The 23,869-nt window shown below is 39.1% G+C and overlaps 1 protein-coding gene across 1 annotated transcript in view; it reads right to left on the bottom strand.

Moving 5' to 3' along the window:
- Positions 1–22,203, bottom strand: part of LOC132111371 (EMILIN-1-A-like) — a 31,081-nt gene extending 8,878 nt beyond the window's left edge. Inside the window, exon 1 of the mRNA XM_059518594.1 lies at positions 21,647–22,203. Within this exon, the coding sequence (XP_059374577.1) occupies positions 21,647–21,798 (152 nt within the window). The 5' untranslated portion in view covers positions 21,799–22,203. The remainder of the gene's footprint in view (positions 1–21,646) is intronic.
- Between the last annotated feature and the right edge of the window lie 1,666 nt (positions 22,204–23,869).

Here is a 23,869-nt window from a genome sequence, read left to right on the forward strand (position 1 = left end):
ATTCAAACATCTGCTGAGTTTCATGCTGACTACAGTTAGAGCAAGTTGGATGCATCACTTGCAGTATCTCATTTTTAGTTTAGCCCCAGTTTTGTTTTAGTCTAGTAGTAAGAGCAACAAACTACATGATTGTCTGGGGTGTGTAACTCAGATGCGATTTGTCTTCTGCAGTTGTTCGTTCATGAATTAAGCTTAAGTTACACCTCAGACCGCTGCAATAAAGATTGCCATCAGTGCACATTTGACTCATGTTGTGTCTCTTCAGAATAAACCCACATAGATTATTTTCAGAGGTCACCTAAACATGTGATTTCCATGCTGAAGCATGCTAAACCAGACAACCACGTGTGCAGCTGCTAAAAATACAATGAATATCATTGATTCCCATTAGGAATAAACTCTTTATTCACCAAATGTGGCCCCATGCAAAAGTTTTGGTTTCTCTAGAAAACAGCTTATCAGAAATGATGATCAACCAGTGTTGAGATGACATCAACCATTTTAATAGACAGTATTACCCTCCATTATTGTTTTTGGTCCAAAACAGCCATGACTGCAACAAGTAACAAGCAATGGGACATTTTTTTCCCCCATCTTTTCTTTTCTACTGGCGCTGCCCACAGTGAAATTTCATCAGTTTATATAGCACATTTCATACAGAGTGGTAATTCAAAGAAATAATAAAGTAATAATAAACAATACTAGAATGAATAATAAAATGAATATATGTATACAGTATATATACTGTATGTTTATACTGTGTGTGTGTGTGTGTGTGTGAGTGTATATATATATATATATATATATATATATATTAAACTAATTCACACACACACACACACACACACACATATAAAATATGCAAAATATAATATTATAAATAATATTATTCTTTATAATTTATAAATAATAATAATGACAAAAAAGTTATATGTAAACTAATGACTAAAATGATGGATATATATATATATATATATATAATAAAAAAAATATAATAAGGATAAAAAAATCAATATTATATATTACATACGTTTTTAAAATAATAGTGAAATATATGAAAATAAATAAAAGGAAAAATAGATTAAAATAAATAGAAGAACAAAACATTAATAAAAGTTTGTAAAATTATTCTTCAAATAAATAAAAAATAATAATGCATTAAAATATGTTCAACATCAAATCTTATCTTATAAATTCAAAATGAGAAATATTAAAACTAAAGAGGTCTCATTCACTGATAACAGCTGTACTTCTTGATAATTTCCAGAGGATTATAATGACTTCCCATTCGGTCTTTATCGATATTATCGTAATTTTACTTAGTTATTTATTTATTTGCAATAAAAAGTGACCTCTGAAAAGTTCACTGCCAAGAAGTAACCAACAGATGACCCATTCATTTTGCAAATGCATTATGTAATAGAAGGAAGTTAGCCAACAAATGGCTCATCTTGGAAAAAACACTTAATTTTCCCAAGACATCTTCCACTTCCACATCTTCCACTCCTACTTTGATTGCTCACTTTTCATCAGTAACCTACGGTGGATTTCCTGCTTCCACAGCTGCTTGGGATGCTCACACATATTGTCAGCACAATTTCATGTTTTGGCCTTCAATATTAAACAGAGTAATGACATCATGGCATAATCCATTCTGGCTAAATGAAAGGATGATTATAATGAATTACAAAAGAAAATGCAGTGTTTTGATCAACAAGTAAAAACCAGAATTCCAGAGAACTAAAAGAGAATTTTGTAGCTTTTAGTCCATATCTGTTAGCTTTGAATTCATCTATATGCTAGTGTGTTTCTAAACATTTAACGAAATTACTTTTAGTGGATATACGCAGGAAAAACAGATGAAGAATATTCATCGCTCATGTTAAACAACACAGATGTTTGTCCAATCAAATGCTCTGTAAAATGAGATAGTCGCTCCCCCTAAAATAGCAACTTCAAACGACTAGGAAGTAATTAATCCTAAAAGCCTATAGGATCTTTTTAATAAAAGGGGACAATCCTTTCAATTTTTCCCAGACAAAATAATTGTTTCCACAGGTAATGCATTAAAAGGCTTTTTGTCTTTTATATCTCTATTACTACTAATAATTTCCACAGTTGTGTCCGGTAAAATCTGCTTCCATGCATAATCATAACACAACAAGGTTTTGAATTCAGTGTATCTCATTTATGGTGTAAAGTAGGGTACAATCCATTACTCAATACGTAGCCTTCATAACAATACCGCATGTAATGCTAGCAGTTCATGCAAGGAGATTTCTAGGTTTATAGATTTTACTAAGTTGTCATGCTGCTTCAGCCCGTCACTATTTTTTTTTCAGCTGTTGATTGGAGTGAACCAGACCACAGTATTTCCAGGCCGCAACAGCCATGCCATGAATGATCCACATTCTTACTGGATTTGTCATGCAGAACTTTCATTTTGGGCTCGCTTTTATCAAACACTCATGCACCTCATAACTTTACTAAGACTCTCAACATGTTTCAGCGCCAAAAAGAATGGAAAATATGAGAGAAGACAGGAAAAGCGGACAAAATAAAGTGCATTTGGCAGCTTTACACTTGTGCAGCCTCCATTTGAACCAATGAGACCTGATTCCAATATACAAAAAATGATATTAATCCCTGCTATGCAAAATGTTTTCATATTTTTCCATTACATAATTTCTGTTATCCAAAAATAAACGACTTTATAGTCATAAGTGACTGCAAAAAATGGGTTTGCTAAGAGTGAAGTAAAGTAGAAATGTCATGGCTTTAAAAATCATCTGCATAATCGCCTGAGATTAAAAACATGACAAAATAAATGAAATATGCTAAAACAGAAGCACAACAATGGTAAATGATAAAAAAGATGTTAGCATGAGTTTAAGTTGCAGTTGATGATAAACAAATGTTAGAATTGATTATCTGCTGTTTAATTCAAATGAGTTACTTTCTCTTTGTTTGATTTTTGTTCAAAAAGCACAAGTAGGGACCATATAAGGTTTCAAATAAATTCACATCACATGATTACCAAAGTAACCTGTAACATAATGCTGAAGCTCAAACAGTACTGCATGCAGCTAGCAATATCAAGGTCATGGGTTTAGTTCACAGGAATACATAAACTGGTGAAATGTATAGCTTGATTCCAATTTAAATCACTTGGAATAAAACTAACAAATGCATGAAAGTCAATGTAAAAGACCTTACAAATATCACCCTCTTCTTGCAGAGCTGTTCAAGGATGTATAAATGACATTTGGAAGTCACTGTCTCGCTGTTTCCGTCCCTGCCTCTGACACACACACACACACACACACACACACACACACACACACACACACACACACACACACACACACACACACACTATTCTCTAATTATCTGTCAGAAAAGTGACCTAATCCAATGTAGAGTATGTGGTGTAAAGATACAGTCATCTCTTTGTTCCTCAGCACTGCTGAGAACTGTTTTTTTTTCAATCATTCCCTCAATAAAAGCTGTAATTGCTTCTCCCATGAGAGAAATTACATTAGAAGAATGTAGCATTTTGAAGAAACATTCAGTCAAAAAATATCAGCCTTCCTACATTCACAATCATTGAACCTCCCAAGTGATTCACAACATAATGGACGTTCAAACTTGTCTGATGGCACTCACGTGTTTAATAAGTCCTTGTAGAATAAAATATATTTCTTAAAAAAATAATCATCAAAAATCATCTCATTGACCCCAAACTCTTGAATGGTTGTATGCAATAACTTTCCAAACTCTCTATGAGTGCTGCCATATATGATCACCTTCAGTTTTGGCCTGTTTAGTGGAAACTCTTATATACTCGTGTCACCTCAGATATTCCTCAATTCAGGGTCTTAACGCTTCTTATATGAACTGTAATCCGGCAGCTAGTGCCAAGACGATGTCCCCCACCCTTTTAAAATACACGAGGCCTCTTCTCCCATCTGGTACTGTACTGGTTAATATGGATATGTTTACACAGAGTCATAGAGCAAAGTCCCAATGATTAACACATGTAGAGGCTACTAACAGAGGCTGGACAGTTCTTCTTCTTTTGGTGTGTGAGGTGTAGTAAGTGACATCATGCAAAACTAGCTGCCTCAGACTTCAGCTTCTGATTGTCCTCACATGCTTGGTATCTGCCCACTTAACCACCTTTTGGCTTCATGGAAAAGTCACAACAGCTATAGCCTCTAGTAACAGTCTACAATGGGACAGAGACACCATTTTGGAAATTTAAATGAACAGTTTGCCCAAAACAGAAAATAAAGTCATCATTTACTCATCCTACCTTTCATATTTTTTCAAACCTCTATGATTTCTGAGGAAACACAAGTGTAAAGAATGTTGAAGGACACACAGCTTTACACAGCTCTTAGCAACTTTTCTTTTAGAACAGTTCAGTGACCACTTATGTTAGGCTCTAAACGGAAAAAAACAGACAACTTTAAGTAGTCCAAATGACATGCGTATTTCATGTCTTCTTCAGCGCATACAGGCTTTGTGTGAAGATCTGACCTCACAGAAGCAGTTTTTCCTACCCAGGCTGATTGGAAAAATATTCCTCTACTGTATCTACATTTTTGCTAAACTCTAAAAACATACCTATACATACATTTCACTGCTGTTTCCAGCTGAAATGACCCCTAGTGACAGGAAAACACTTTTATACATTTTCACACAAATTATGATTACTAGGGGCCAATTATCAATTAATAAACAGTTATTTTTTACCACAGTGCACAATCTTTAAACTAATACATTTTGTCATTTGCATCACATAATCAGCTCCACATGTGTTGCTTTTCTGACATAGTAAACTTGCTCATTAGCACACCTGGTACAGTTTGATGAAAGTAGATGAAATACATATAGAAGCAAACTAAAATGAAATGTTTGCTAAAGCAAATGTGTTTTTCATCCAATATTTACTGTTGTTAACACTATTGGTTAGATCTAGTGTAGGCAGTATCTTATTTCTGATTCTGATTTCCAAATGTGGTAGAATGTTTAACTTTTATTGCCACTCCCTGGACATTTCATTTTTTAACTGCTGGCATAATTACAACAACTTACGTAATAAAACGTTGCAAGATTGCTGTTCACTCATTTAAAATAAAACTGAATGCACTTTGACTAGATTTTGAAAGTGTTGGAAAATTTACAAGAAACAATTCAAAAACAATTTGCAGAAATGTTGCCCCAGTCACGTTTTTCCAAAAAGTTTTTCACTGACAATCTTCCCTTCCACTGTAGCTCTAATATATCTGTATTCCGAATAAAAAACAGATGGGAAGATTTTTTTGGTAAAAACAATTTATATTTCAGTCTGTCTGTTTTTTTACACAAAGTTATATGACTTCAGAAGAATTAATATAGCACACAAACAATATAATCCACTTTTATAGTATTTTGTTTTTGTTCATTTTGGAGCTCAACAGACACTATGAACTATCATTTGAGTTTGGAACAACATGAGGGTGAGTAAATTGTGACAATATTCATTTGTGGGTTAAATGCTCCTTTACGAATGCACACACATGATAATTGTGGTTTTGGAGATTATACAACACAATTACACATCCATCAATATCGTGCCTCTGCATACTTGAGATTGAATGCATTATGAAACACACTATCAAGTTACGCAACTAAAGAAAGATTGAATGTGTGACAGAGAGATGACCGAAAGTGAGAGAGATCAAGAGATAATACTATTCTCAGTGAAGGAATTCTTTTGATATCGAACTCCATAAAAACACACAATGACATAAAACTCCCTCTTGTTTTACTTAATAGTCTGACAATTTTCACTTCCTGCACTCCAGTGCTGAACACAAAGGCTCAATCATCATGCAGTTTTCTTTTTCTTCAGTTCTTCCTTCTTTCCTGTCTCTACCCACATATCCTCCGAGTGACCCTGCATGCAGCCTGGGACCTCTGCAACAGGAAGTGGTCAGAGCAGCTGTGGCTGAACGGGCAGCCTGTTTTTATAGCCTTGCTTATTTGTCTCTCCCCAGGAGGGGACACATGCTCATCTGACTGTCCGAAAAGGCACCGGGCTGGAACACTTGTCCACTCCAACTGTGTCTTCACACTAAAACACTGATACAGAGATGCAACATCAAAACTCACCCACAGGCACAATACTGATTTTGTTAGGCACTGCATGAGTTGGCACAGTGTTATTGTTGCCAATGGTTCCCAGCTCCATTATTATTATTATTTTTACAAAAATTGCCACTGTTAAAGTAATATATATATATATATATATATATATATATATATATATATATACATATATATATATATATATATATACATATATATATATATATATATATATACATATATATATATATATATATATATATATATATATATATATATATATATTAGTGGTGGGCATAGATTATTTTTTTTAATCTAGATTAATCTCACTGTGATCTTGAAATTAATCTAGATTAATCTAGATTAAAATGGCTCATTTGAATTCTGCCAAAGGCATTCAGAATATGTGTGTTACCCAAATAAAATTGACAAACAGTAAGTCTTTGAGAAGGGGTTTATCAAGCTAGGTGGTGCATTAGAAAAGAGGCTCATCTCCTGTTTCCAAAATGCATCACAAAGTGCTTGAAAAAGCTGTAAACTAATTCCACATTGCACAAGGTGCAAACAACCTTACGCCTGTTTCACACATACTCCGTCTGCAGTGCGTATGCGTTGCATATTTGTTTATGCACCCATGTTAACGGATTCCAGTTGCGTTCCAGGAGCGTTGCGTCTTCAGCGGAGCCCCGGTGAAGGTTGTACCAGCGGGTAAGTGTTTTGAGACGCCTCTCTCTGCGTGAGCCCTGAACACCAGAACACCGCGATTACTGAATTGGGCTCTTTCACATCTTTTTGTTTGTTCAAACTGCGATTTATATTTGTTCGTTCAGGTGCAGGAGGGACTTTGAGGAGAACTTCGCAGAAGAGAGCTCGGTTCAGTGTCGCTGTCCGTGATACGCGGCTCTAGATCTCTCTCGCGAGTAACCAGCTATTCTGTTAAGCTTTTACGCGTCTTGTTTTTGGATGCTTTAATGTTTAAATCGACAAGCGGTAAGGCTTAAAAACACGTGAAAAAGAGAGAAGGGTCTGGCTGTAGACACGATCATAGACTGTAAAAAATATGGACAAAGCGTCTGTGACGTCACCCATAGACTTTCTGAAGAACGGGTTTGAAGCCGTTTATGGGGGGTATGGGCAGCGCCATCTTGGAAAATCTTGGGAAATCCTAACCCCGCCCACCTTCTGACGCAGCGCGCTTTACTCAGCTCGCTCTGCAAATTCGGTTATATCTGTATATTTTAGGCAACGAAATATGTTATAAAACACCATACTAACTATTTTCGTTTTCATTAAAAGAAATCTTAAACATTATAGCCACACAAATGTGGTCCAGGCAACGCATATTGATTATATTCAACTACACATAACGTTTGCCTATTTATGAAAAACAAAATATAAAACACAAACCTGCCTCTTTACATTTTAAATATAATATAAAAATATTTAACATTTTATTGTCCAGGCAATATGTGCATTTGTACTAAACAACAGATTTTGCAGTAAACAACATTACAGATCATCTTCGTTGTATTAAAATTTAAAATGACAAAACTCAACCCAGTCTCTTTTTGTTTAATTTCAGTTTTATCAATAATAGCCATTATAAAAGTATAAGTAAAAGGTATAAGAAGCTATACAAATAAAGCAAACAATTCAGTTAAACATACAAAGTCAGCGCTCTAGTCTAACCATACATCGGTAAAGTTAAATAGCTTATAAAGTTATGAAACTTCCCCTCAGCCAAAACGATTGCCCAGGGAAAAAATTATAGATTTACGAGACCAAAAATCGCCCATTAGATATACACAAGATGAATTATATCTCATGTTTAACCACTACAGAGACGCCAGAGTCCACGGCATTGGCGGCAAACTTTAGAAGGTCTAGTCGAGGAAAGACTGCTTCAGGCGGGGTACATGAACGCCGAGCGCCCGGTCATCGCTGGATCAACTGGATAAAATTTTCATAAATCTTTAAATAAACCACAGATTTGAGCTTTAAACAACTACATTCTCACCTGAAAACCTCTTAAAACTACATTTCATGATACAGAAACAGTAGTATTATATGTCAACTGTATTAAAAAATGGCGCTTCTTGTTGTCATTCTCCGTGGCGCTGTCAATCAAGCTGTCACTCAAAGTTAACCACACCCTTATTGTCATATATTTTATATCTAAATACGATCTAAACTAACGAGTTAGAAAAAAAATCACCCCCCTCACAGTTGTCAGGCACTCGGAAGCTATCGAAAAATACAATAAAAGTCCATGGGACCAACTTGTAAAAACATGAATTTATGCTGTGAAAACGGACATTTTAACATGGGGGCTATGAACATTTGCTCCCTTTTGGGACCTTCCCCTGGCGGATTTTCGATGTATTGCAGTTTTTCGCACTTCCGGGTAGGCTTCATTTTTCAGATCAGAATGTTGCCGCTTGGACACGATGCACTCTCAGCCGCGCATGCGCATTTGGATACATGCACTCTCAGACTCACGCATGCACACTGGTTTAAATGCACGCACAGGCCAATCAACTTGATACACAGGATTTAACGGTCGCACAGATAGGCTATTATTGTGAGTATATTTATTTAATTCATCCAATATTAAGTTTAAGTAAAAGTGTTGTTTTAGATAAATGTTTTTGAAAACTATAAAAAAAATTATCTGATGTATCCTCCACGCAGAGGACTTTCGACGTCGAAAATGGAGTACCGTAACGTTAGAGGATTTAACGACCGCTTAGATCGTTACATCGGAGTTAAATTAATCATCTTATTTATTAATGTCTACAGATTTTAATATGGTGGTTTTCCAAACAGCTTAACAAAATTTGTCATGGTCTCCTTCAAACTGACATTAACAACTGTATTAAAACTATTTATGAATGCTTTTCAGAATCAGTGCATTTTATATATTCCAGTGTCAGTTAAATTTCTTTTAGTTTTATTTTATTCAAAATACACCATGATCTACTTTAAACTGACATAAAGAACTATTTAAACCAATGTCACTTAATGTTTCATTAATTTGAGTTCCTTTCATAATTATGCCTTCTGATTGAAGAAGGAATGTCTCATCTTTCTATATAGCTTAATAACTTTTTCTAATGTTTAATCAAAAAATCTGATCATAAATTAGCCTTCCCATTATGAGGTGATAGTTGACTCATTAAAGTGATTTACAAGGGAATTTTATTTTTACCTTTTGTAATGGCTTTTTTTTTTTACTTGATTAAAATTGTCATCTTTTATGTTAAATATATATATATATATATATATATATATATATATATATATATATATATATATATATTTAACATAAAAGATGACAAGCTTTTGAAATGTCTAATTAAAACAATAGAATAAGAACAAACTAAGAAGAATACGTTATTAATCAAATGAAAACAGTATCAACAAAATTAATTTGTACAGAGGTGGAACAGAAGAACACAAAAGTGGCATGTAGGTTTATTTCCAGACATTTAATGAGCAATTACACTTATAAATTCATGTTGAAATAATTTTTTTTAATATACAGCGATACATGGAATACAAATGAACAAAATTGAAAATATATTGTAAATGTAATATAAATGAATATAATATGTATGTTACTTTGTAGCAGCTCCTCAGGAAAAGTGCCCAGCTTAAAGGTAACTAAAGGGAACGGCTTAAATTCAGAATTTATATATATTTTTTTTAGGTAGATGAAACCAATCTTTTCACCCTTGAGTTTGCACCGAAGAAGCAGGTGGTTCAGTCTCCATGAAAAGTAGGTATTGTTAGAGGGGTTACAGCCATTATTGTTCAGCATATTTTTATTTATCTTCTTTTTCATTGTCGTTTCTTAGGTGCATGGTGGTGCACGGTCATGACCGATCTTAAGACTGCCAGCCAGTGGTGCTTTGAGAACTCTGGGGATCTTCTTGGATCAGTTTAGCTTCCTCTTATACTGTGCATGGAGGATGAAGAAGCTGCGGAGGCCTTGGAATGGTTTTTCTGTGCAGAATTCATGAAGGACGATCTTTTAGAGCCACTGATAATTTGTTTTTAAATTTATGTAGGACATGCATACATTTTTAGAGAATGTGGTGGACAACATGCATTAATTGAAAAACAGTGGTTTATTTATTTATTAAATGATTTTAGATTTGAATAATATAGTCAGTATTTAATTTATTGTATTTATGTATTAAAATAATTCAACAACAGCAACTCACACACAATGCACATGTTTTTATGTTTTATTATTTACCAAAGTCAGCAATCACCAACTGCTGTGTGTTGAGTTATTTTATTGTGTCATTTTTGGAAAGCATATTAACATTGAATGTGACTATCACACATTAACTTGTTAATTGATGATTTAAGAATTAATAATTAAATACAAATAGCCTCATTAACAGTTAAATGCTCTCCCCATTGAGCAATAAAAATATGTGCAATACCACTTATATTTATTTGATACCACCCACGTCTTACGCGCAAACATACTTGGCAATAAAGCTCTTTCTGACTTCTGATAGCGCAAAACACTGATGCAGCTTGTAGGTCACATGAAAATGCCACTTTTTGGGGAAAACAACTTTGAAATGGCTTAGTTGTCTCTGCATATTCTTCAGCTATAAGAAACAGCTATAATAGCCATAATTTGCTAAGGAAAGGTAAAGTCAAGTTTTATTTGTTGAGTACGCAAAGAAGATTGATGTCTACAAGTTCCCATTGTGACTCAAACCTTCAAGAATGCATTAAATATCTGAACCTAAATGCTTTTCTTCATGACCTCCTTAAATAAAGCAGAGGTAGGAAAAGTCACACACTGAGCCAGAATAAGCAACAAGACTTCAGCCTTCACAACATCCAACACCACCACTAACAGATGTCCTCCTATTAACCCCACTCTTATCAGCTCAAGTCAATATTTAGATATTATTGGTGTTCACATCCAATTTTATTTCTCGTTCTGATTTCCAGATAAGCCGCACTGTTGTGATTACCCTTATAAGCAATGCACCAGTAAATGTCAGGTCGCTCTTTTACCAAACAAGCCACATATTTAATGCTGGAAGGGTAAGCTCGTGGGAAAAATGTTTCCCTGTGGTTAAACTGTAACTCGCTCCTGTTACAGGAAAGCGGTTTCTGCAGGGGTTTGACCACAGCTGCACATCTGTGGCATCTCAACTTGGAACTCCACTAAAGCAAAAGGAGAAGGAACATGCCTTTTGAGCAGAAGTACCACAGATGTGGCTTCATGCCCTTTTTGGATTTAGGCCATGCCTGGTATTGTGCACGCTGTGCTATGCACCACACCATTGCTATAGATGTGTTACTTTTTAAACTCTTCATATCACAGTCCTGCAAAGATGAAAGCAAATTTACTTGCAATTGCAATTTGCGGCAAAACATGAGAGATACAGTAGATCAGACATACAATTGTGAGTGTGTGTGACCTGGATGCATCAGTGAATGGTGAGTTCTTTTCATAAATAAAATTTTAAAAAAAATTCCCATCAAAAAAACTGCATGAAAATGTCTCATGTCTGTTCTTTGTGTGTCATCTCCAATGAGCTTTTTTTGAGGCTTTACACATGAACAGAAAGCAAATTTAATGTTTTCTGATGTTTCTGTGTGGATTAGACACTTTTGGAAAACGCTTGAAAATGCTAGTGTGGACGGATAGCGTTTTAAAATGAAAACGCCATTTTCAAATGTATCCGGATTAATGTAGACAGATGTTTACATGTGTCACTAATAGCGCCTCTGTGGCCCTTTCTGACCGAACACAGCGGGAACCATCACCCGAATATTAGTTCCGCCCGGACTCTTTTCTCACACGGACCCAGTACTTTTCCGTCTCAGCTGTGGCTTATCATATCATTAGTTATTGCCTTTAATAGGCGCAGACTTTCTTTGTTCATTGCGAAGTCTTATCGTTCCCTATGGTAGTAATTCTGAGCATTTATCTCTGTGTTGGATTTTCTGTGTATGACTCTGGACTGTGTACCCCGTTGACGATTACTGCTGCCTGCCATTGCGACCATTGCCTATCTATTGAACTGTGTTCCGGATTACCTACGTTGTTCCTGTTTTCTGGTGATTATTCCTGCCTGTTGGCGATTCTAAATAAAGCCTTGCGGATGGATTCGAATGTCTCTGACTCCGTGTTACAGAAGAATTCGCCACCTCAGGATCCAGCGGCTTTAGATCGAGTGGTTACTGAATTGACACGACAAGCCTCCCTGTTGATTGTGCATCACCAACAGTTAGATCGGCTGACCACCATGACCGAGGAATTGGTGCGGTCTATGCGGTCGCTCCCACAGGCTGTGCCACAAGATCTCACTGCAGGCCCCACCGCGCCGCCTTCCGCGGTCTTCACCACGGGAATCCACGCACCCCGCTTGGCACTTCCAGAGAAATATGACGGCTCCCCAGGCAAGTGCAGGGGCTTTCTTATGCAGTGTGCCATCTATGTGAACTCGCTGCCGCCGGGCTCAGTGACAGAGGATGGCAAGGTTTCCCTCGTCTGCACCCTTCTCACCGGTAAGGCCTTGAGCTGGGCAACGGCTTTGTGGGAGGGCCAGCAGATGGTTTTTCCGTCGTATCAGCACTTTCTCACCAAATTCCGGGAGGTGTTTGACCACGCTGAGGATGGCAAGGAGGCGGAGGAGGAACTATTAAACCTTCGCCAGGGATCTTCCACCGCTGCGGATTACGCTCTCACGTTTCGCACGCTAGCAGCCCAGGCGGGCTGGGAAGGAAAACCCCTTAAGACCATGTTCTGTCGAGGGCTTCGCACGGACCTGCAGGCTGAGCTCGCTTGTCGGGATGAGAGCAAGACTTTGGAGGAGTATATGGAGATGGCGATCAAACTGGACCATCTGCTCCACTCTCGCAGGAGTCGTCAACCACGATTACCTCTCGCCTCACCCCAGTCTTCGGCTCACGCCCTGGAGGAGCCCATGCAAGTGGGATTTTCCTGCCTCTCTGATGAGGAGCGCGAGAGAAGGATGAGAAATCGTCTATGCCTCTACTGTGGTCAGTCTGGTCACTTCCGAGCTCAATGTTCCGCTCGTCCTCCTAGAACCACCAGCACTCGGGTAAGCCACAATTCCTTGTCACCCTCTCTCTTGTTGGATGTGTGCTTGATCATCCACGGCCGCCACATCAAGACTAAAGCCTTTATTGACTCAGGGGCGGCCGGTAACTTTATTGACCAAGACTTTGTTAATCGCCATCGCATATCTCTTGTTCCATGTGACCCTCCTATGGCGGTGGCAGCCCTGGATGGAAGACCACTAGGTGCTGGAAAGATCTACCACATCACTGAGGCCATCACACTGATCACCAGCTCCCTGCACACCGAGACCATCCAGCTCCATGTCACTCAATCACCTCACCACGCCATTATTCTTGGCCACCCCTGGCTCACCCTCCACAATCCACAAATTTCCTGGAAGGATCAGGACATCATCCAGTGGTCCTAATCTTGTCTCCAGCGGTGTCTCAAATCCCCACAGAGGAACCATCACGTGGTCCCAGTTCCCCAACCTGAAGGTCAACCCCCGCAGGACCTTCCCGAGGTTTACTGGGATTTCCACTCGGCATTCAGCAAATCCCTGGCCACCCAGCTTCCACCTCATCGGGACACGGATTGTGCCATCGAGCTCTTACCTGGAGCCATGCTCCCCAAGGGTCATGTATACCCCCTGTCCCAACCCGAGACTCTGAGCATGCAGCAATACATCGACGAAGTACTCGCCAAGGGGTTCATCCGACCCTCCACCTCATCTACCTCGGCGGGCTTCTTCTTCGTAAAAAAAAGACGGATCCTTGCGTCCCTGCATCGACTACCGAGCCCTCAACGAAGTAACCACCAAGTACCGTTATCCCCTACCCTTGGTACCCTCAGCCCTGGAACAACTCCGCACTGCCCGTATCTTTACCAAGCTCGACCTGAGATGCGCCTACAATCTCATTCGCATCCGGGCAGGTGACGAGTGGAAGACGGCCTTCTCCACGACGACTGGCCACTATGAATATCTGGTCATGCCCTTCGGTCTGTCCAACAGTCCCTCCGTCTTTCAGGCCCGTATCAACTATATTTTCCGAGATATGCTCAACAAGTGCGTCATAGTCTACATTGACGACATACTGATCTACTCCGACACCCTGTCTGAACACGTTCAACACGTACGAGCTGTGCTCCAAAGATTAATCCAGAATCAGCTGTACGCCAAACTCTCTAAGTGTGCCTTCCACCTCTCCACCGTCTCCTTCTTAGGATACATCATCTCTGCTGAGGGAGTCACGATGGATGACAGCAAGGTTTCCGCTGTGCTACACTGGCCTCGTCCCCAAACCGTCAAGGACCTCCAACGTTTACTGGGGTTTGCCAACTTCTATCGAAGATTCATCCGGCGTTTCAGTCAAGTAGCAGCTCCTCTAACTTCTCTCACTCGCAGTGGAGGTGGATCCAATAAGCTGGCATGGTCTACGCTCTGCGAGAAAGCGTTCCAAGATCTGAAGACTCGTTTCACCTCGGCTCCCATCTTGAAACACCCAAACCCCCGACGTCAGTTCACTGTGGAGGTGGACGCCTCCAGCACAGGTATCGGAGCAATACTGTCACAACGCCAGGGAACCCCAGAGAAATTGTACCCGTGTGCCTACTACTCTTGCAAACTCAATCCCGCGGAACGTAATTATGACGTCGGGGACAGAGAACTGTTGGCCATGAAAGCGGCCCTGGAGGAATGGAGACACTGGTTGGAGGGCTCGACCATGCCCTTTCTCATTCTAACCGACCACAAAAACTTGGAGTACTTGAGAACCGCCAGACGTCTCAATGCCCGCCAGGCCAGATGGTCGTTATTCTTCTCCAGGTTTCTCTTCACTATAACCTATCGGCCCGGGTCCAAGAACGGTAAGGCGGACGCACTCTCCCGCCAATACGACTTGTCCCAATCAGACACCTCTCCGGCTACCATCATTCCCATCTCCCAGATCGTCTCCCCCGTGCAATGGGACATCATGGCCGAGATCACTGAGGCCCTAGAAACAGACCCTGCTCCTCCGGAATGCCCTCCTGGACTGACCTACGTCCCCGCTCCCCTACGGCATCGCGTACTGACACTGATCCACGAGAATCCCAGCGCCGGCCACCCCGGCGTCCAGGCAACCAGGGAACTCGTTCTCAATAAGTTCTGGTTGCCTTCCATGACTCAACAGATTCTAACCTTCGTCAAGGAATGTGTCACATGCAACCAAACCAAATCCCTACGCCAGCGCCCTGCCGGTCTGCTCCAGCCTCTCCCTATCCCAGAAAGACCATGGTCCCACCTGGCCGTCGACTTCATGACCGACATGCCCCCTTCTCACCACAACACCGTGATCCTTACCATCATTGACCGGTTCTCAAAGTCATGCCGCCTCATTCCGCTTCCCAAACTTCCCACTGCATGGGAGACGGCTCAAGCCTTGCTCAACCAGGTCTTTAGATTTTATGGTTTGCCCGAAGACATAATCTCGGATCGGGGACCCCAATTCACGTCCCGTGTGTGGAGGTCCCTCTGGTCTCAGTTAAATGTCAACGTCAGCCTCACGTCAGGGTACCACCCGCAATCCAATGGACAAGTGGAGAGGCTGAATCAGGAACTCTCCCGCTTCCTACGAGCTTACTGTCACCTCCATCAGGAGGACTGGAGCGAATACCTCATGTGGGCCGAATACGCCCAGAATTCCCTAAGGAAGCCGGGGAGCCTACTAACCTCCCTGCAGTGGACACCTGGCTACGGAGGAGCGAAGCTACCTGGGATATAGCACACACCAACCTACGACAGGCAATCCAACGAGTTACCCGCCAAGCCAATCGCCTCCGGAGAGCCGCTCCTCCATACCTAGTCGGACAGTGGGTCTGGCTCTCCACCCGGGACCTGAGACTCCGACTCCCCTGCAGAAAGCTTAGCCCAAGGTACGTGGGTCCGTTCAAAATCCTCAGACAAATCACTCCTGTGTCTTTCCGTTTAGATCTTCCATCTCATTACCGCATCTCACCCACTTTTCATGTTTCCCTGCTCAAGCCCGCTGTGGAACCGAGAGGAGAGGGGGACCAGGACGAGGCCGCTCCGGCAGAGACTCCTCCCCTAATGGACGCAGAGGAGAACATTTATCAGATCAACCAGATCTTGGACTCTCGGCGCCGAGGCGGGGTTCTCCAGTTTCTCGTGGACTGGGAGGGATACGGCCCCGAGGAGCGGTCTTGGGTCAATTCTAAGGACATGCTCGACCCCCAACTTACTGCTACATTCCACCGGGAACACTTGGAGAAACCCGCTCCTCGTCCTCGTGGTAGACCTCGGCGCCGAGGAGGAGCTCACGTCGGGAGCCGTTCGCAGGGGAGGGGCTCTGTCACTAATAGCGCCTCTGTGGCCCTTTCTGACAGAACACAGCGGGAACCATCACCCGAAAATTAGTTCCGCCCGGACTCTTTTCTCACAGGGACCCAGTACTTTTCCGTCTCAGCTGTGGCTTATCATCTCATTAGTTATTGCCTTTAATAGGCGCAGACTTTCTTTGTTCATTGCGAAGTCTTATCGTTCCCTATGTTCCTAATTCTGAGCATTTATCTCTGTGTTGGATTTTCTGTGTATGACTCTGGACTGTGTACCCCGTTGACGATTACTGCTGCCTGCCATTGCGACCATTGCCTATCTATTGAACTGTGTTCCGGATTACCTACGTTGTTCCTGTTTTCTGGTGATTATTCCTGCCTGTTGACGATTCTAAATAAAGCCTTGCGGATGGATTCGAATGTCTCTGACTCCGTGTTACAACATGTTAATGAATTCTTCTGAGAATATGAATGGATTTAACATCCATCTGCACACCATCCCCATAAAAACATTTATTTGTGAGGTTTCTCAGAAATGGTGATATCAGATGATTCAAAATATCAGATGATATCAGATGATTCAAAATCTGCTGGAATTTACTAAATTAATGTTGCTGTATTGCTTAGTTATTTGATGAACACTTACATAACTTTTTGAGTTTTTAATTAGTCTGTTTTTTACTTGTTCTAAAACAGTCCTTAAAACAAAATTTTTACAATGTTTTTGAAATAAGTGCATTATGCTGGCCAAGGCTTCATTTATTATTACATTAATATTGAGAAAATATTCTTACGCTTAAAAATAACTGTTTTAAATTTTAATATAATTTAAAATGTAATTTATAATAGCTGAATTTTCAGCAGCCTTTACTGCAGTTTTCAGTATCACATGATACCTTCAGAAATCATATATAATTAGAAAATTATGCATTTTTTAGGATTATTAAAATTTTTCATTTATTTGAAATACTGTAACATCATAAATATGTTTACTGTCACTTCTGACCAATTTTATTGCATCCTAGCTGAATTTTTTTTTTTATAGCAACACCCTGATAAATTTCCATAACACTCTATTATCATGGAGCCAACTTTTTTTTTTCTTCAGAAATGTAAAATCTAAATTATCTGATAAATACTGCTATCCTATCTTAATTACAAAAGACTGCATGTTTGGTATTGCTTCTGTTAAGCTGCTGTAATCACAATTCCAGCTATAATTAACCTTAAAATAATATTAAGATATTAATTTGTACAAGTATCGCTATATCATCCCAGCTAACATTGGCTCATGTTCTGGCAAGGTTCTCTCAAAGCTATGAACAAATAGTCCTCCAGTAACATTAAAAGAACTTTGGTTGAAAGTTTGTTGGGATGGCGTAATAGTTCAAAAAAGACATTAACACATATAACTGAACTGGAATCACTGCTTTAAACCTAACCACTATGACACAATCCCATTCAAGCTTGTCGTCCAGAAGCAATCATTCATGACAGACATTTTGGGATGTCTTTAACATCCATTAACATTCACTAACTGCTTCCCTTGTCAAACACAAACTTGTTCACAGGAAGCACTTTTTGCATATCAGAGGTGTTTTTTTCAGAACGAGGCCAGAGTCCTGGTCATCCACTACAGGAAGTTCCTATTGGTGTGAAGAGGCCGCTGTTAAAGCAAAAGCTTCCTGTCTGCATGTGATGGAGACTAACAGGCACCACCACAAGCAGCTTTTGGCTTCACAACCACTGCCACATCTTCAAAAAGCCCAGGTCGAGGACCAGGAACTTTCCATCCACAGAGGCTAAGCTTTGCGTAAACCCTCTTTAAATACCAGCACAAGAGGCAAAAAGAAACACTTTAATAAGGATGCATGTATGAGATCTACATACTACAAAGATGTATTGAATGGGTTTGAATTTTGACTAAAAACAATCAACCCATTCTAAGGTAGTTGGGTTACAAGAGAAACACTTTTGAAAAGTAGATTGCTGGCAAAAATATAAAAAAATAAACCCAATTGTTAATTTAAACTCGGAAAAAGACTCATAAACAATCTCATTTACAGCCCCCATTAGTCTGCTTTAATGCAAAAATAGATCAAATGAAAAACACTTTGCTGTTATCCCATTAAGAAGCTCTTACCTCTGTCAGTATCTAATCAGGTCTTTGGGTATAGTGATACCAACAGAGCTTTGAACACTCATCTTTAAATTGGACACCCACAGACTGTCTGATGTTGAACGCATGGTCAAATATCAACAGTACTAATCACAATCTATTTGGCCGGCTTCTTGCTACTTCTATGTCAGAGTGCCTACGTGTTTTGGTGAATCTCATGGGAAAGGTTAAGAAAGTACATTTTGTTGGTGTAGAAATTTATGAATGATGGCTGGTCCATATTTGCATAAGTCTGAGGAGTTTTCTGCTAAGTTCTGTGGGCACAAATTGTGTGTGGGCACATACTGGAGCCAGTCCAAGACTATGCCATTTTTTTTTACTGTGACACCATCCAGATTAATAGTCACCCTCTGGAGACCAGCATTCCAACACTCTCTGTTTGTCTGTCAGCATAAACATTTTTAAGAAATATATGAAAGATGCAAAAATAACAAGGGTATCCAGTCTTCAGGGCATTCATCAAAGCTTGTCCAGCATGATTTCCTGAATAGCAGTGCACACAACATTCAGGTGTGTACTTTTGACTTCTGGTTTGGCAGAAAAAGGCAAAATTTTAATGGCTGCATGTGTAAATCAGCAGAGTTCATTTCTAAATTGCTGTGACGCCACAGCACAACCCAAACCATTTTAATGTCTCTGTCTATGGTCGTAACACACACACAGACATTATTTATTGCACAAGACATGATGTGGGCATCTTAAAAAGATGTTTTATTCAATAATAGTTTACTGAAAGAAAAAGTTCACCCAAAAATGAAAATTTGCCATCCAGGACATAGATGAGTTAGTTTTTTCTGCACAACAGATTTGGAGAAATTTAGCATTCTATCACTTGCTCACCAGTGGATCCTCTGCAGTGAATGGGTGCCGTCAGAATGTCAGACCAAAACTAGACCCCTTAAGGCTCAGATCCAGACCAAAACTCCAACTGAAGAGTTGAGCTAATCCATAGGTTCCATCAAATTAGATGTACTAATTTATACTGGAGCATATATATATGAATGAATATGAACCAGCATTTCCATTTCATTTTCATATGGCTGTCACTAATGCCACATATTTTGCTAGATTTTCAAAGATGCTGTATCCTCTTAAAGTGCTGGATATTGTACATAAACACACCTTAAAACAATCATATTAGGAGATGTATTCCAACACAAAAAAACCTGGCAGCGAATGCATACAATTTAGAGGAAAGAGGTGATTTAGGTGCTTACACATTTGGCAGCTGCAGCTCCAGTTCTCGCAGTTCATCTTTCACAATCTTTTAGCATAAAATGTCTGCTAAATTTGTGGCATACATTCCTTAATAGATTTGATTAATGTTGCGGTTTTCCCTGGAAATGCACATTTGATACAAGCAACACAAGTCAACATTTATCAATCCGTTCATTTTAGAAGACCAGAAGAGAAAAAGCCACAAGAGAGAAGATGTGTTCTCCACATTAAAAGAAAAAGAACAATTTATTTCCTTGACTTCAATTTCACACTTCTTCACCCTCCCTCCTGCTCTTTCACTTTCCATAAAATAAATACACAAAACGCAGAATACTTTTTACATCTGCTGCAACTCAAAGTTCAAACAGGCTGCTAATCCCCAGTAACTCGACTCAGATTTCTCAAGCAGGCAGTACATACTTCATACCACTGGCACAGAGGGATCTCACATCATAGACATCACCCTTCACTCCCTCACAAATCTGACAGACTATTTTTGGGAACTATTTGTAAGTACAAAATTGTTTAGAATGACTCAGTTGGCTGTATATGAAAAATTTCTATGACTAATCTTTATTTACTCATTGTTTAGATGGATTCCAGGACATAATTCATGACCATTAGCATGTGGCCTGCGTGTCTGTCCACCCTTCAGAAAGCATTGCGTAAGAAAAAGGGGGAAGCCCCGGTCTGCAGTCAGAACCGGGACAACCTCTCCCGTCCACACCCCAATATTCACAATCAAAACAACAATGTCAGAGAGGGTGTGTGTGGCTGAGAGAGAGAGAGCGAGAGAGAGAGAGAGCATTGAACTGAAGAACCAACAGACTGACAGATAAAACAAGGTGATTTTAGTTTAATTACTACCAAGGTGGTGACACATACAGTATAACCATGACCTGTAAGGCTTTGGAAATCACAGGGGTCCCAGAAAAACTACAACCTTGCATTCAGTAAGCCATAATTAGCTGTTCGGATGGACAGCAAATGTACCTCCTGTCGTTTCACTGTCAGATAAAGGGAGGTTTTTGCTTTCATGTAGTCATCTGTGCCACACATTTAAAAGCACATTTGCTTTTTAAAGCCCTCCAGGTAATATTCCCTCAATAAATGGAAAAACAGACAAAATGCATAACGTCTGTAACTTCCCGGACTTGTAAAATATTCCATCCATTTATCAGTCGGTCTGTAATCTGTCATGCCCTCTGTGCAATGTAGATCTATCTATCTATCTATCTATCTATCTATCTATCTATCTATCTATCTATCTATCTATCTATCTATCTATCTATCTATCTATCTACCTACCTACCTACCTACCTATCTATCTATCTATCTATCTATCTATCTATCTATCTATCTATCTATCTATCTATCATAGAACCATGATAATGGTATAAAAAGGTTATAACAAGGTACTATCATAGTATACACACACATACACACACTCTATAATATAGCACATATCTATCTATCTATCTATCTATCTATCTGTCTATCTATCTATCTATCTATCTATCTATCTATCTATCTATCTATCTATCTACCTATAATATTAAAGTGGAACCAATGTAATAAACTATGTTAAGGTACTTTATTAGCAACATGGAAAGTCTATCTTCTTTCACAATACAGACTTTCTCCCTCTTTCTTTCTCTCGTCAAATTAAGAATATGAGAGCACAGACTGATTTGCTGATCTAAAAGTGTCATTACCTGTGTCTGCTCGCTGCTCTCGCCCCGTTTAAAGACTGAGTCTGAGTCTGGGAGCCTGCGTACAGGTTATACCGCTGAGGATACGACGCGCTCCAAACATCTCCAGAGAAAACCAAAACCAGCATCGATATCAAGAGGACTGCTCCATCCATCACAGCGCACGTCGTTCTGAAACGGTGTCTAACACTATATAACTAATGAGTTCTCTGTAACGAGCCTTTATTCCACCAAAAATTGCGCTTTCGCGGAGTCTAGAGGAGCTTCTTTACACTCCCAGCAGTTCGTAGCCTACTATCGATCCATTATTCGCGTCCTGAGCACTGCTTCCAAAATTGTCGGATAAATCTCTCAAATCGACGCGTAACGGCGCTTTCCTTCCTTTTGCGCTGATAAAATAATCTAAACTCCCGCTATCCTTCTTTTGAATGGTTTGTCATATTTGTCGGTACATCCAAACAAAGCAATCCAGAGGCTTCCTAAAATCTGGAGGAGTTTTCTTGGAAAGGAGATGCAGTGAGTTTGGAGCGAGGGGAGCCAGTGCGCTCTGACGCACTCCAACGTCCCCAACACACACACACACTCTCTCTCTCTCTCTCTCTCTCTCTCTCTCTCTCTCTCTCTCTCTCTCTCTCTCTCTCTCTCTCTCTCTCTCTCTCCTCAGCTCCCTCCCCTCTAGAAACCCTCCCTCCAGTGCTCTGATGACAGAATCACAGCCATATATGTTTAAAAAACCACGTGTGTGAATACTAGGGGTGATTATGAAATCTTAGTGACATAGAATGGTGAGCAGCAGTGATTAAAAACAGATGGCCGCTTGGTAGTATGGCTGATGTCCCACATCCGAAGATAGAGATGAAGAGAGCAGCTTTTGTGCTTTGGAGAGCCCAGTTTGAGTTCTTTGTGCGTTTGTTGTTGTAATAATTCTTAGTTTTGTAAAGGTTCAGTTAGATTAAACATGAAATCTACACATTTACACATAAAATCTCAGATGGATATTATCTCACAGTAGCCTAAATCTAAACAAATCTCAGTTCATATTTCACTAAATATCTAACGAAATAACTAAATTAATACATAAAATTGCACAATATTTTCTGTAGCTACTGTAATTTATGAAGATGAGTAAAAATTTAAAATGAGTAAAATATTGCAGAATCTCGAAATGTGTATGTAATTTCTGCCACAGGACAATAAATAAATAAATCAATATTTTAAAAAGGTAACTGACTTTTCATGTCACAATTCATACTTTTTTTCTTGCAATAAGAAAAAGTCAGTATTGCGATATAAAGCCAGAATTCAATCTCAGAAAAAAATTTAATTGTGAGATTAAAATTGTAATTTTTTATTTCATCGTGGAAACAAAAATACAGAATTGAGATGGAAACTAGGAATTCAGAGAAAAAAGTCAGAACTGCAAGATATAAACTCAGAATTGCGAGATGTAAACATTTTTTTTTTGTAAATAAAAAATGTAAATTAAAATGTAAATTTTAGAAAATTTAACTTTAAATTTAACTTACTTTTTATTTCACTATTCTGACTTTTTCCTCAAAATTCTAAATTTTTGCAAATACTTTTTTCATTTTTTAATCCTGTGGCGGAACAGACTTCCATGCTAATGCCACTGAGAATTATGGGTATTACAAAAACAAATCACAACAACTTCCTAACATATTTATTATTATTATTATTATTATTTATAGCTTTTAGTTTATATATTTATTTATTACACAGTGTACACAATGTATAAACACATCACACAATGTAATATGTTTGTGCAATTGTTATAATGAAAGAAATAAGCTAATCAAAAAAAATTTCATGGTGAAATATTAACAGGAGATGAGATTCACTAAATTTTAGGCCTCTCAGTTTTAAGACAAGGTGACATTTGTATGGTTTCACCTTTCATGCCATCCTTTTCTGACTTATCTGTAAATGTTTATGCTGATTATAGGATTTGCGTAGACAATTCAAAAATAGTTCTCATTTGCCATAAATGTCAGCCAACTGTGTGCTATTTAAAAAAAAAATTAAATGGCCTCTATTTTAAAACAGATCTCATGAATGTTTAAAGAATGTTTCTCACTGGTTTATCTCTGAAAGATCTATCTTTTCCACTCCTTTGAAGCCCTACAGCTGTGAAAAACTATTTGTTACACTTTCCTAATGTGGGACGGCTTTTGGCAAAAAAAAGTGAGAGAAAATAGCAACGCAGCA

The sequence above is a fragment of the Carassius carassius genome, chromosome 31 (assembly GCF_963082965.1).
Source record: "Carassius carassius chromosome 31, fCarCar2.1, whole genome shotgun sequence".
Lineage (NCBI taxonomy): Eukaryota > Metazoa > Chordata > Actinopteri > Cypriniformes > Cyprinidae > Carassius > Carassius carassius.